Source organism: Aulonocara sp. 'chitande type north' Nkhata Bay, linkage group LG17 (genome assembly GCF_057382095.1).
Source record: "Aulonocara sp. 'chitande type north' Nkhata Bay isolate Kocher_YH1m ecotype deep benthic linkage group LG17, A_spYH_male_GT1.1, whole genome shotgun sequence".
In the NCBI taxonomy this organism is placed as follows: domain Eukaryota; kingdom Metazoa; phylum Chordata; class Actinopteri; order Cichliformes; family Cichlidae; genus Aulonocara; species Aulonocara sp. 'chitande type north' Nkhata Bay.
In genome coordinates, this window is record NC_141360.1 from 6,801,380 (window position 1) to 6,814,471 (window position 13,092).

General features: G+C 40.3%; 1 protein-coding gene across 1 annotated transcript in view; it reads right to left on the reverse strand.

The window, feature by feature from the left end:
- Window positions 1-8,842, reverse strand: part of cachd1 (cache domain containing 1) — a 106,937-nt gene extending 98,095 nt beyond the window's left edge. Inside the window, exon 1 of the mRNA XM_086268200.1 lies at window positions 8,249-8,842. Within this exon, the coding sequence (XP_086124326.1) occupies window positions 8,249-8,497 (249 nt within the window). The 5' untranslated portion in view covers window positions 8,498-8,842. The remainder of the gene's footprint in view (window positions 1-8,248) is intronic.
- Window positions 8,843-13,092: the final 4,250 nt, after the last annotated feature.

The following is a 13,092-nucleotide window of genomic DNA, read 5'->3' on the forward strand; positions in this document are numbered from 1 at the left end:
ATGATGGAAAGCTGTATCATGTAAACGCTCTGGAAAAAAATATATTTCTTTCCATAAAGCTCTTCCAACAGCCTTGCAGTCCAAAACGACTCAAACACAAAACAATCTACAATTTGTATTTACAAGTCAAATTTTACAACCTGACATGGATAACTTAGAAAATGTCACTTAAAACATGTGGAAAATTTCTCTTTTATCTGCTGAAGGAAGAAAGTTTTCTATGCTCAACTTTTTGATACGCCAAGTACTCTGGTAGCCCATCATTGTCTAGTATGCAACTTACGCAAGTGTGATGTGGAAATGTGATGTACTAAAGCCTTTAGTGCATACACACTGAGAACAGACAGAAGATAAACTTTTGAAACCAAGAAATGTGCAAATCAGACTGTGGACACCTTTTTTTCTTTTGAGAAAAAAAAAAAAAGTGTGAATGGGAGTTTGTATGAATCTCAAGTTTCATCAGTGATCTTTCAGCCTGGTGCTGTTATGAAGACATTTTCTTAAAACTACCACACAGTCAAATTAGCACTGATCCAAAACCACAGGCTTTCATATTTGAGCACCATGCATATCTGCACAAATGTAACAACAGTCCACCCAACAATAGCTAGACAATAGGCATTAATTTAAAAGTCTGAACTAATAAAGTAAAGTCAACATTCCCACCTTTGGAGCCACGTCAAAAAATAAAAATAAAAGAAGATGGCCTCCTTGGTCATAATCATATTAAACAGTAGACTCTAATAAGACTAGGGCTGCTCAATTAATCGAATTTTAATCACGATTACGATCTGGGCTTTCAACGATCATTAAAAATGACTGAGCCGATTATTAGCCCCTCCCTCATTTATCCGCGACACCTTAAAGGCCGGTCCGTGAAAATATTGTCGGGCATAAACCGGTCCGTGGCGCAAAAAAAGGGTGGAGACCGCTGATTAAGAGGACCCGAGGGAAGCTCGGAAAGCTAAGCAGAAGTTATTTGGAGAGTGACTGCCGTTGGTTGAAAAGAGTTTAAAAAAAAAAAACTTCAGTGGTGTTGCACACTATTTTATATTATTTTTTAAAGTCATTGTTAACCCTTTAAAGCCGGTCAGAGCAGCACGCTCCGTTTTGCGTAACTATTTTTAAATCCCTGTAGAACCTGAACCGTGTAAGCTAGCGCAATAATTTGTTTTGCATATGAAACCGGAGGAGTTGTACTTACATCTCATGCCATCAGCTTGTCCTCGGTCACGGTTTCGTTCCACATATAGCTTTGCAAAAATTGCATAAAAAGCGCTTGCAGGAACAAAAACATAATATTCCAGAAACACGCTTTGCCGTTCCTATCAGCTGTTCGTAACACTTCCCACAGTGAAATGATGCACATGCTGTTTTCTTTGCAAATTTGCATCATAGGATTGTTTTTTGTTTTTCCTGCAGTATATAAAAATTGCTGTATCTCCAAAATAAAACTATGAAGACACTCAAAATAAATTTCCTGTGGTGGGAAACTATTTTTTGCAACTTTATTGTATTTAAAGTTTTGAGGGATAAACCTCTTAAATTTCTCCAAGTAGAAATATATGTAAACAAAACAAAAGCGATTTTCAATTTTTTTTGTAGTTTATTGCACTTTTTTGAATTTTATGTAATTACTATGCACTTAATGCATACATATTATTAAAATATGGGCTATAACAGTTGTATTGATGTATAGCAACTTGAAGTGCTCCCACAAATGGCACTACAACATGTAAAAAAAAATAAATAAAAATAATATAAGCTCTGGTGGACTTGGTTCTATAGTAGGTCTTAAAGGGTTAAATAAATATCGTCAAATAATCGTGATCTCAATTTCAGTGAAAATAATCGTGATTATCATTTTTGCCATAATCGAGCAGCCCTAAATAAGACCAATAGATGCCCTACCCAAGCTAAGAAACAATAAGAAAAAAAAAAAAAAAAAGAGACAAAATTATTAAAAATGACCTCCTTAAATCCAGACAGCTTCTATCTGACAGTAATACCCAACTCCTAGTTTGATCCAAGAATTCTAGGGACCTCGCAGCGTTTGGTGTGTGCTCGGTTTAGAAGCCAGACACACTGTTCTCAAAGGCAGTTTGGTTATAAAGGGTGCCTGAACCCCTCAGTGGCTGGAATTAGGCCCAAACACACAAGCAGCCATTGATTTAATAAAAACTCTTTACTCTATTCTCTCCTGCATTGTAACAGAAGTAACAATCGACAGAGCTGGGCTGCTTCCCAGGATTTTGGACAGCCCAAGAATTTTGAAGACCAATGTGAAAGTCATCCCAAGTTTAAAACACTACAGACGTTGCTGTGGGACCTTGCAGCTGTTGGCAGAGAGCCCTGTTTTTTTCCAGCAAAATGAACAAAGGAAAACAAATTCTCAGTTTCGACTGAACAGTGCAACTTTCAAATTATAGAAGAAAAAAAAAAACTCTTGCCAATAAATGTAGACAGCGTATAGCCTCGAATGTGCACGATGCTCATTTGCAATTCAGCAAGGATAAAAACAATAAAGAACAAAAAAAGAAAACATTAAAGCTGCACACACTGCAAAACATTGCAGCTTGAAGTTATGAAGTATTCATGCATCTTCAGCAACTTGGGAGCAAGAATCTAACAACTATGTTTTAAAAGCAGGTAGTTTTAAAGCAACAGAAACTTTTCTGTGCAATAAAAGCTGGGGGGGGAAAAAGACACTGTTAAAATGGAAAAAGAACAGACAGTCCAGCACAGCCTCAGGGGGCTCATATACCAATGAGATGCATCACAATTTATGGTCAGAATGAAAAAAGAAGAAAAACTTCTGGCCTTGCTATTCAATTCAAGGTCGACTAATTCACAGCACTCCTGGTTCTATTAACCAAACACATAAAAAGAGATCGGAGGGAAAGGCAAACAGTGCATACCATTAATGGGATGAGGTTAGAATCCAATCAAGGTTAAACAAAGTAACCACATGTCACATTAACAGAGATCGTTAAAAACCAGACAGGAAGACTTTTAACCCATTCCCCCATAAATTCTATGGTTGAGCCGCAAACACCCAAGAATTTTACTTTGCTTTTAACATTTGATCTTGTGCTTGTTGTTTCAATGTGGATACTTTCTTTCTGTAAAGTGTGGGAAAGCTTAAAGTTGTGGTCTTTAGATAATAAGGATATAGAACAATCTGAAGATTAGGCTGCGACAGTCCATCAATTCTTCTGAGCACTTTTCCAGTTCCACGGCCACAGGGGGACTGCAACTTATCACAGTTGTCATGGGGCAAAAGGCAAAGCCCATCACTAGGCTAACACAAAATGACAACCATTCAAATTTACTCTGCTTCCACTACTTGAAATTCTGTCATTCGTATTTAGACCTTGGCCTACTAGGGTAGCAACAAGGCAAGACTCAATCCAAATTAGTATTCACTGTCTAGGAACCAAGAATGTACGTACCAACTCACGAGCCAGTCTCCATACAAGGTTAGAGCTGAGCCAACGAAAGATTTTCCTAGTTGTTCCTAGTAAAATTAATTCGTTTATACATTGGTTCACCTCTGCTGGCACAAAATAAAATATTAATTACAGAATATCGGTTTAAATATGTGAACTGCATTTTAATTAAGTGAGACAACTGGGTTAGTTCACATTTGCTGTGACGACTTTACGATCTAACCCTGCTCAGACTCACTCATTTAAATGCCAGATAAAAAGAACAACAAGAATGCTCAAGAGTTCATCAGAATAAAATTTTACTGCAACATCATGCAGAGCTTCTGTTTGAATACTTGCATAATAAACATAGTAAAGATGGAGGAATGAATGAGACTGTTTCCATCAGTGAAACAGTCTCATATTTTGTCATTTGCAGAAGTACACTTACTGAAAGAGAAAACTTGGTCGCATTACATAACCTCTGTGCCCCGAAGAAAGGGAACTAAAAACAGCCCCATTATAGCTGGAACAAGGCAAGAGCAGAGACGTGCTGAAAAGACACTGAAAAGCTCATATTCCCATTAGATGAGGACTATTGAAAATAAAAAGTTCTATAAGACACCTCTTCTTTCATATAATCTGGGTTATAATCAGCTGAAAATGCTCTCAGACTACCAGGTTCCAATCTGAGCAGACAGGCTGCACAGTGGCTCACAAATAAATCGTAATCATGTTGTTAATTGAATGAACTGCTTCAACATGCACACTTAGAGAAGGCTCAAAGTCAAAAGAGAGAGAGTGTGGATGGGGAATAGTAACAGTCCCAGATGAAGCGGTGGGCCTGTGAGGCTCATAGTAACCTTGACTGAGCACAGAGCCATGCAGGCAACGCAGTAAGAGGCAAGAAGGCTTTGAAGCTGTACTGCAGAGAGCCTAGCAGGAATTCTGATGTCCTGCTGTATATCCTCAAACCTTCCTCCTCCCCCACCCTGTCTCTGCAACTGATTCAATATAAAGTGAGGGAACGGGAACACAGGCCAATAAAAGAGAAAGAAGAGAAATGGGAGCAAGAAGATTAGAATAAAGGTAGATGGAGACCGAGAGAGACAGAGGAGTGCATGTTAAATCAAATCAAGCCAAGTCTAGGTTAAAGAAACCAACAAAGTGTCAATCTCAGCTCTGTTACCATTGGACTGATCCCAAACCAGAAAATAGCAGAGTGAAGACATTGTCAGAGCTACCCCAACACAAACCTTCACTACGCTATCAATATTCAATTAGGGGGCCAGGGATAAATGGACGAGCCAGCCTCAGGGGTTCAGCCTCAAACCATACTGTTGTATGAGGATTGAGGCCCTTGAAACTAACACAGTGAAACTTTCTTTATAAATAAGCAGCCAATAGTGCATACATGCTTCTCAACGTTAAAAGCAATCAGGCTATGTACGTTTAACATCTCTCTTTACTGCATGTTTACAAGTGATCAAGCCTGTTGCTCCACTTACTGGTCAGTTTCTTCCCCTCTGCTGTTGGACACATGAACAATAACCGTATGACTGTTCCCACCACTAACACATGACCCTAAGCTGTGTTCACTGCATCACCCCATGTTTGGCACTGATCACCACCTGCACTCATGTATATATCTATCTACTTAGCACTTTTAATTCTTATTCTTATATTTTTTTATGACAGTATGTTTGCACTGAAGCACCGCAGCAATTTCCTAATGTTGTAAACCTGCTCAACATTTGGCAATAAACCCCTTTCTGATTCTGATTCTGAAAAGTAGCTGCAGTCGTGTGTTTTGTAAGAAAAGAGATTGAATTTCCTATCGAGATCCAAAACTAAACTTGCCATCTTCAGCCTTCTGCTTAAGCCTGCAGGAAATCGAACATGAAAAGCTCTATGGGTATCTAAGACCTTCTCCTTTCACAATAAGCAGTCGTAATGTAGAAATCTTCATCATAAATTATTCAGGAAGATATGAAACGTCTCAAAAGGGAAAACTGTCATCAAGTTTCTGATTGATACGTCGCAAACCTGCAAAGTCTGACCCTACCTACAGTAGGGTTTCACCACTAAATCAAATACATATATATTTATATTTATATTAAGAGCAGACCTGTCAGCGTAAAAGCATCAGCTGTAAGCCCTCAAGTCCCCTGATGACTAAGTCAATGACAGAGTGAACAAGGCTAACCCAGTGACTCAGAAACACCGATGAGAGGCGAGCCTCAAATTACACATCTGCCAGAGAATGAGGGGTGGGGTGCAGAGGGGTACAATTACATTTTAAATGGGCATGCTGGGATGCTCACTTGATGGCAAAATCCTCAGATCTCATCTGAAAAGGCAGCGCGTGAACTCGGCACATAGCTCAGTGGACAAAGAAACCTGAAGAACTCCTTTAAGAGATAATGAGGGCCAGCTGTGACTCAAGAAATTAAAGACTTTTAATGAAAATCAGTGATTCTGTTTGGATACAAACATATGTGGAAAAGATTGTTTTTCTTTTAAAGAGAGAAAGGGACAAAAAAAAATTAGCTGAACTGGCACATCTCTGAATTTCAATCAGGCACGATATGAGCACCACAGCCGATGTCCTTTCGTGGCCTGAAACAGACCCTTGCAGTTGTGTTTTCACTGGAAAACCACTCTGGCAAATCTGTGAAATGTGCCACTTCAATTGAAGTAAGTAAAAAAACAAAAAAAAGCTTCACGCCAAGTCAGATTTTCAGAGCTCTGCAACATCTTCATAGCTCAAAACCGTTTTCCCCTGACACGGGGGAAGGATGCCGACTGCTGAACACTTCATTTTGTACGCTGCTGTATGAATGCGAAATTAGTCACGAGAATCTAAGTGAGGCCGACAATAAGCTGAGATCATTTCGTATTAATTACATCTTTGTCACTGATGGAGGCGTTTTACTCTCGTTTGAGGGGAAAACAGCTATTAATTCAAAGTATTCACACCAACAGGAGCTGAAAACAAGAATTGCACAGGGAGAGGGAAAAAAGTCAGAGAAAGGGAGAGCGATAATGATGGAAAGAACCAGAAACGGGGCGGCGAGAGCACAAACTGGAGCTCAGGGAGGGGATGAGCGGTGACAACAGCAGATCCGGTGGGATCAGAGGAAGCCCTCAAAGCCGACTCCCAAAGCTGGGATGAAGGCGGCTCAGTGTGGAAGCAGAGAAGATGAAACACCATTTGGGGCCGAGGCCCCCCCGCTGCTGCGCCTCTGTGTTCGGGGCCTGCGAGCTCCTCTGCCTCTGAAGTGCTAAACACCTCCTTCACACCCCTGGCACTGCACCCTCCTGCCATTTGGTGATTTAATGCAGCACTGCACGGATGGATGATTATCATATAGTGCATTTACTCGTCTACTGGGGCTGCAACAATGCAGTCATTCTCACTGATGACTCTGGCTTCTTTTTAGAGTCGAAGCATTTTTTGTTTGGTCACTACAATACTAAGAATGAGTCCCCAAAAATGCTCACTTCAGTATCACACAAGATGAACACAAATCTGCTTGCAAGATGGAGTGATTGAGTTTGGAATTTTTGAATGAAATGACTTCCACTCTCCAAAGAAAGATCTGTCTCTCATGTCCACCGACTCGCTGTTGAATGGGTTCATTTCAGCTGGTATCTCATGAGATCAAAACTCCAAAACATCTGCATCTTTATTTTGACTGTGACGCTTGCTTGGCGGACAACAAACACTGATCACGACCAAACTAATCCCTTATCTTGAAAGCAGTCGGCGGGGTGTCTTTAGAAGGCAATGAAGCACACAGCTAGAAGCACAAAATTGTGACAATTGCAGATTTCCTCCTTTTGGACCTGAATATTTTTGGTGTTTTGGGGCTTTTAAATAGACAGAAGGACTAAGAAGATGTGACCACAGAAATTTCAATTTTGTGGAGTTTTATTAATTAAATTATTAGACAAATCTACAAAAACAAATTCTAAAATTGCTAAAAACATTGCTCATGAAGAAAACATGTATCAGTGGCAGCTTTAGGTGCAATCATTTGTGCTAGAACTGATGCTGAGAGAGTGTGTTTCTATCCACGTGAAATCCAGGCTGTTTGCGTTTAATCATAAACCATCACCAGCTCTTTCTGGGGGAAATATGATTTTCTGGATGAGCCCATATGCTGCAGCAGATTGACTTGCGGGAGATTATTTATCAACCAGGTAAAAGATAAACTCGAGTATGTGCACAATGACATGTGCTCAGGAGCACACAGCGGGACAGAGGGCACTCATTTTTAAGAAATTATGACGTGCATTATGAAGGACACTTTGTCCCGCTTTTTGTTGGCATTTTCAGGTAGCGCGCACAAAAAACAAACACACACAGAGAGTGTAGTAATAACTGAAGGTATTGGAATTTAAATAAATTTCATTATTACTGGGACTTCTTAAGAGCTTAAAAAAAGAATAAAAGGGTAAAACGCCAGCCTTTCAGAACCTCAAACCTCCGGCGTGTTCATGTCCCAGATAAACGCGTCCCAACTTCAAAGAGCCTGTTGTTACACTGCAACATAGAAGCTTATTGTTTCGCAACACTTTTAACATCTCTGTCGACAAACTATCTTTTCTGCGGTTATGAGAGTATTGTTGTTATTATTTTAGTTTTGCGCTGTGCAGGCCTGTTTTAGAGCTCCTGTTTGCGCCAGAAAAAAACCCATTAAAACCCGCTCCAACTCGCTCGACGTGACACGAGCGGAGGTTATCTGCTTTGCACCCAAACACATTCAGCGGTTCTTCAAACAACTTGGTGTCTTTTATTTGTTTTATTTAATTACCTGCATAGTGAAGACTCCCAGCTCCTGAGAGGACAGCTTTTTCATCTGTTCGGCCAAGACTTGCGCTTCTTCCAGGATGGAAAACTCCGTCTCGGCTCCGCAATATCCACTAGAAAGAGCCAAGCAGATTAACACGAAGCTCCGCGAAAAAGCCATGAAGCCTCCGCGCGAGCCAATGTGTTTATCCCGAAAAGCAGCGCGCGCGTTCAGTCTCAAAAACAGAGGTTTCTCCGCTGACCGCCTCGCCATGATGGTTGAGGGGGTTTACAAACTGGAGAAGCACGGAGTCAGAACGGGTGGTTTTGAGGGGGGGAACTTCAAGGGAAACTACTTTTACAACTTTGCAGCGTAGAGTACGTGTGCCCTTTCTCTCCGGTACAAGTCTCCAGAATTCCCAGCGACACAAATCATTGCACCTCCTTGAAATCCCTCCAGAGAAGAAAGCAAATCCATGCGGGGCAGGGAATATGTTTATTCTTTCTTTTCTTCCCCCTTACGTTGTCGGTGTTCCCTCTTCGATCAGTGGCTCCAACTCCTGGAAGTCTGGCAAAGTGTGTGTGAGCCGGAGAGTCACCACAAAGGGGGTGAAAGTAGTAGGCGTGGAAACACCGAGGAGTCCTGCCGGCGCCTGGATCTGACGATCAATGGATCAGGCTTTCGCGATGCCTTCAGTAGCTCCGTGAAAAAGAACACCGCCGATATGAAATAACCCTGTTTTATAGATAAATACGATGGGAAGAGTTTTTATTTCTCAGTCCCAATTCTTCAACGTGTGACAAAACAGGTTTATATTCATATATGAGTGGTGCATATAAATTACTGCTCAAAAACAGAGAAATCTCTTTAATTCGAGGTTCATCGAAAGCACCATCACGCCTTCAAAGATTTCTTACCAGTCACCAAAAAGGGAAGCGCCTCTGGGGAGTTTCACAATGATTTATTATTTTTAACTCTGTATTTTATTTATAGACTTGAAAAAATAATTAATCTTTTAATGGTTTAATTTCAGCTAAAAGCTAATTTTATCGAAATAACCCAAATCACTGATTTAGGTTGAAAGGCCCTGCAGTGCAGTGTGAGACAGCGACCTTGTATCCATAGGGATGAAGCAGTTTGGATAACGTGCGTTTCTCTCTCTCTCTCTCTCTCTCTCTCTCTCTCTCTCTCTCTCGTGTGTGTGTGTGTGTGTGTGTGTGTGTGTGTGTGTGTGTGTGTGTGTGTGTGTGTGTGTGTGTGTGTTATTGAGAGTTTAAACTGTCAAAATCTGCAATGCAGGTTTGAGTTAATAAGATACTGTCTGACCAATAATCCCTCAAATTGTAGGTATTATGTATTTACTTTTATCTTCAGTCTAATATCCACCACAATAGTTTTTTTAAAAGGTTAATATTCTTATTATCTTGCATTTAAAACACGATAATCGGGATGAATTAATAAAACTCATGGACTGTTTGTCTTGCTCAGATTTGCTCCTTTGTGAAACAGGGTCTTGTGATAATTTTGAAACAAAGGTACCATTAATGCAATATATATACTATCATAGGGAGGCTGAGACCTGCTTCCAAATGAGTGTTAACCTCTTGAGCAAGCAAACATAGTAAATTGGTTCCATATAATGGATTGTGCTTTTACATCTCTGTGAATGAACTGGGTACTATAACCCCGGGAGCCTCCACTCCTACAAGAATCCAGTTCCTGTTTTCAGCACAGCTTCAACTGTACTTGGAGCTGAGTTGAATTGAGAAAAAGCAGAAGCCTGGTGTATTTGGGCAATTCATATTTTGATTGCTGACTGCAAAATAAAGTGTGACAGATAGATCATTCGTTAAAGAATGTTGTGGTCGGGTCTGATAATTTGAGGCTTTTGAAGTATAACAGCGCTCCGACTCGTTCAACAGCTGACCTCTAATCATTGCTCTCTCCCTCTTTCTCTGTCTGTCTGCCTGCCGCTCAGCTTCCTTGGACTGCAGAGCCTATTTGATTTGCAGCTGCACAACTGGCCTTTTCCCAGCCATCTCATGGCTGCTTGTAACTTTTCAGAGATTTTCTGGTTAACCAGCATTGCACTCAGGCACAAAATGCCTGCTACATGTCTTTTTGATGAAAAACAACTTCGGCTTACATTGCCTTAATCTCATTTATGGGCTTATTCCAAAGGTCAGTTTATATATTTTCCCATGTAAATTTGAATTCAGGGGTGTTAGTGATATTTAAAAAAAAATGGCCTCAGTGTGACATTTCACTTAAGCATGCCTTTCTGTGAGGTGTTTGCATGTTCTCCCTGTGCCTGTATGGTTTCTCTATGCCCCTCTCTGTCTTGGCTCATGCAACATGTCCAGGGTGTACTCTGCCTCTCACCCTATGAGAGCTGGGATAGGCTCAAGCCTCACTGCAACCCTAAATTGGATAAGCGGTTAAGAAAATGCATGCTTTTTACATCAGTTTAAGTGTAATGTCGCTCTGGTAACACTGGCTTGGCAGCCTCTTACTGAACAGGCCTGCTGTAAGACAATAAAGTCCAGGAATCACTTCAAAGTGATCACTAGCCCTGTAATATTAGCAATTGCTGTGTGTCATTTTCAGTTAGACAACTGACTGAGGTTTTGGGTGGGTGAGATGTTCATTGGTGTTTGATGGGATTATTTGATGAAGGAAGATTGCGTGTGTAGATACAACATGTTCATTTTTATATTTCCTCCAGGAACAATTAGGCACTTTCTGTCAAATCAGTCCATAATTTTTAGACTGGGTGCAGAGTAAGCTCGGACAGCATAAAAACATTACATCCAGCTCTCGTGGTCACGTAATAAGGTCCTCAGTGGCAGTGTACCACTTTATAACTCATTCACAAAAAGATTTTTAAAAAATCATCTCTTCTGCCTTTTTTCCTATACAGACTCCATTTTTCATTACTGTGTGTTATGACCTAACAAGAAAAAGGGGTTACAAGAATAAGCAATGACATCAGTTCTGTTACCCAAGAGTATTGAATAGAGGTGTGCAGATTGCTATGGGACTGATACTAGCACAATAGGATCGTTACTTTGTTTCTATCTTCTAAGTTTAGTATACAAGGACACTTTTACATTCCAGCACTCCAAAAAACCCAGTTTCAAAATATATTAGAAGCTGAAAGGCTTGTTTTGCTGTATTAACTAAATATTTTAAAAAGAGAAAATCATAGTGATTTAGTAGTCCTTAAAGTGTGTTCAGAATTTGCAAATTAATGATGATTCAGCTGCTCTTCCCAATGTAAGCTTGCTTTTATAGGTTAAAAGTATCGATATTGGTGTGGCCAATACTGGTCCTGTTTTCATCACTGGCGAGAGTTTAGTTCTTTCTTTAGTGTTTTTTTTAGATGCGTCACTTTCTAGACAGCTGGCATCTTTAGGTGTGTGCATGCATTTTAGGTTTCAGTCACTCACTCAAACGTGTTTAGTCATGGTTTTGATCACAGTGTAGAATAGACGCGCTGCCAGATGATTTCACAGGGAAGCCAAAATAACTTCAGCGCCTGTCCGCATCTGTCAAGCTAAGAAGTATTTTTAGTTTGGGCTTATTTGAAGAAGCAAAATCAAGACACATTCTTACACCAAATGAAGCGAATGAAAAAGTAAAATTATTTAGGGGGTTAAAGGCAAAATGTTGACACTGTGGTTACTGATGATGCTTCTGTTTGATGACTTAAGTCAAATGGGTTGCACTGCTTATCAGATGCAAGTGTGATTGATTCATTGGCTGAACACACAGCTTTGCAGGCTGTAGTCTGCGTTAGAAAGGTCCTCGACTCCGGACTCGGTTGCCGTGCTCCTGAATAGGTCGTCTGTCTGTATCTTTGGCTGAGGACTCCGTCAGATGTTTGTGTGGCTGTCAGATGCTTTTGGATACTTACAAACACAAGGAAGTTTGTTGAGAGGTTGTAGTGTGTGCATCGCATACATTATCACTTCCCCAGAAAATCCCAGTGTTCCAGGCTCTGTGTTTTTTCACCTTCATCAGGCAAGAGTTTTAGTTGTTCTTTGCTAGGGAGAAAATATTTAAAGATCCTTGCACAAATACTGGAAAGAATGTCAAAATTAACATAATTTGAAGCAGAACTCAGTGGCTCAGGGTAGGGTAAAATAAAAAAAATGCCCAAACTATTTAAAATTATTTGGTCAGTGTCACAGGCTGGGTCTCTGACCCAGCGCTCTGAGTTCATGTTTGTATTTGTCTCATTTTGTTATGTGATTCGTTTTGTGTCATTTCCTCTCTGTCTTTAGTTTGGGCAGCTTTTGTTTATTGTTCCTCTGGTTTTCTATGTTTTGGGTTCTTGTATTTATTCATTATGTATTAGGTCTGTTAGTTTGTGCTGTCATGTCTAGTTTTAGTGTTTCCTGTTTTATTCTGACAGTGTCATGTGTTCTTTGTTTATTGTATTTAGCTTTCCTCTCCTGGTCCTGTCATTAGGTTTATGTTAGTCAGCTGTTCCCCTCATGTGTCTCTACTTCCCCTGATCACCTCTTGTATGTATTTAAGCCCTTTGTTTTCTGCATGCCATTGTCGGTTCGTCTGTTTACCTCACCTCAGTCATAGGTCTAGTTTTCGGCTGTTATTTCCACGTTAGTCATAGTCTTAGCCTGTTTATTTCCACCTCAGTCATAGTTATAGTTTAGGTTTTGGTCTCAGTACCGTTTAGTATTTTGTTTCTTAGTGTCTTGTCAGTTTACTTTGGTTTCCTGGTTTACTCCTGCAATCATCCAAATAAAGGATCGCTTTCTGTTTAAACCTGCAACACCTCGTCCACATCTGCTTTTGGGTCCTGTTTCAAAAACACACTGGCGCACCCCGCCGTGACAGTCAGT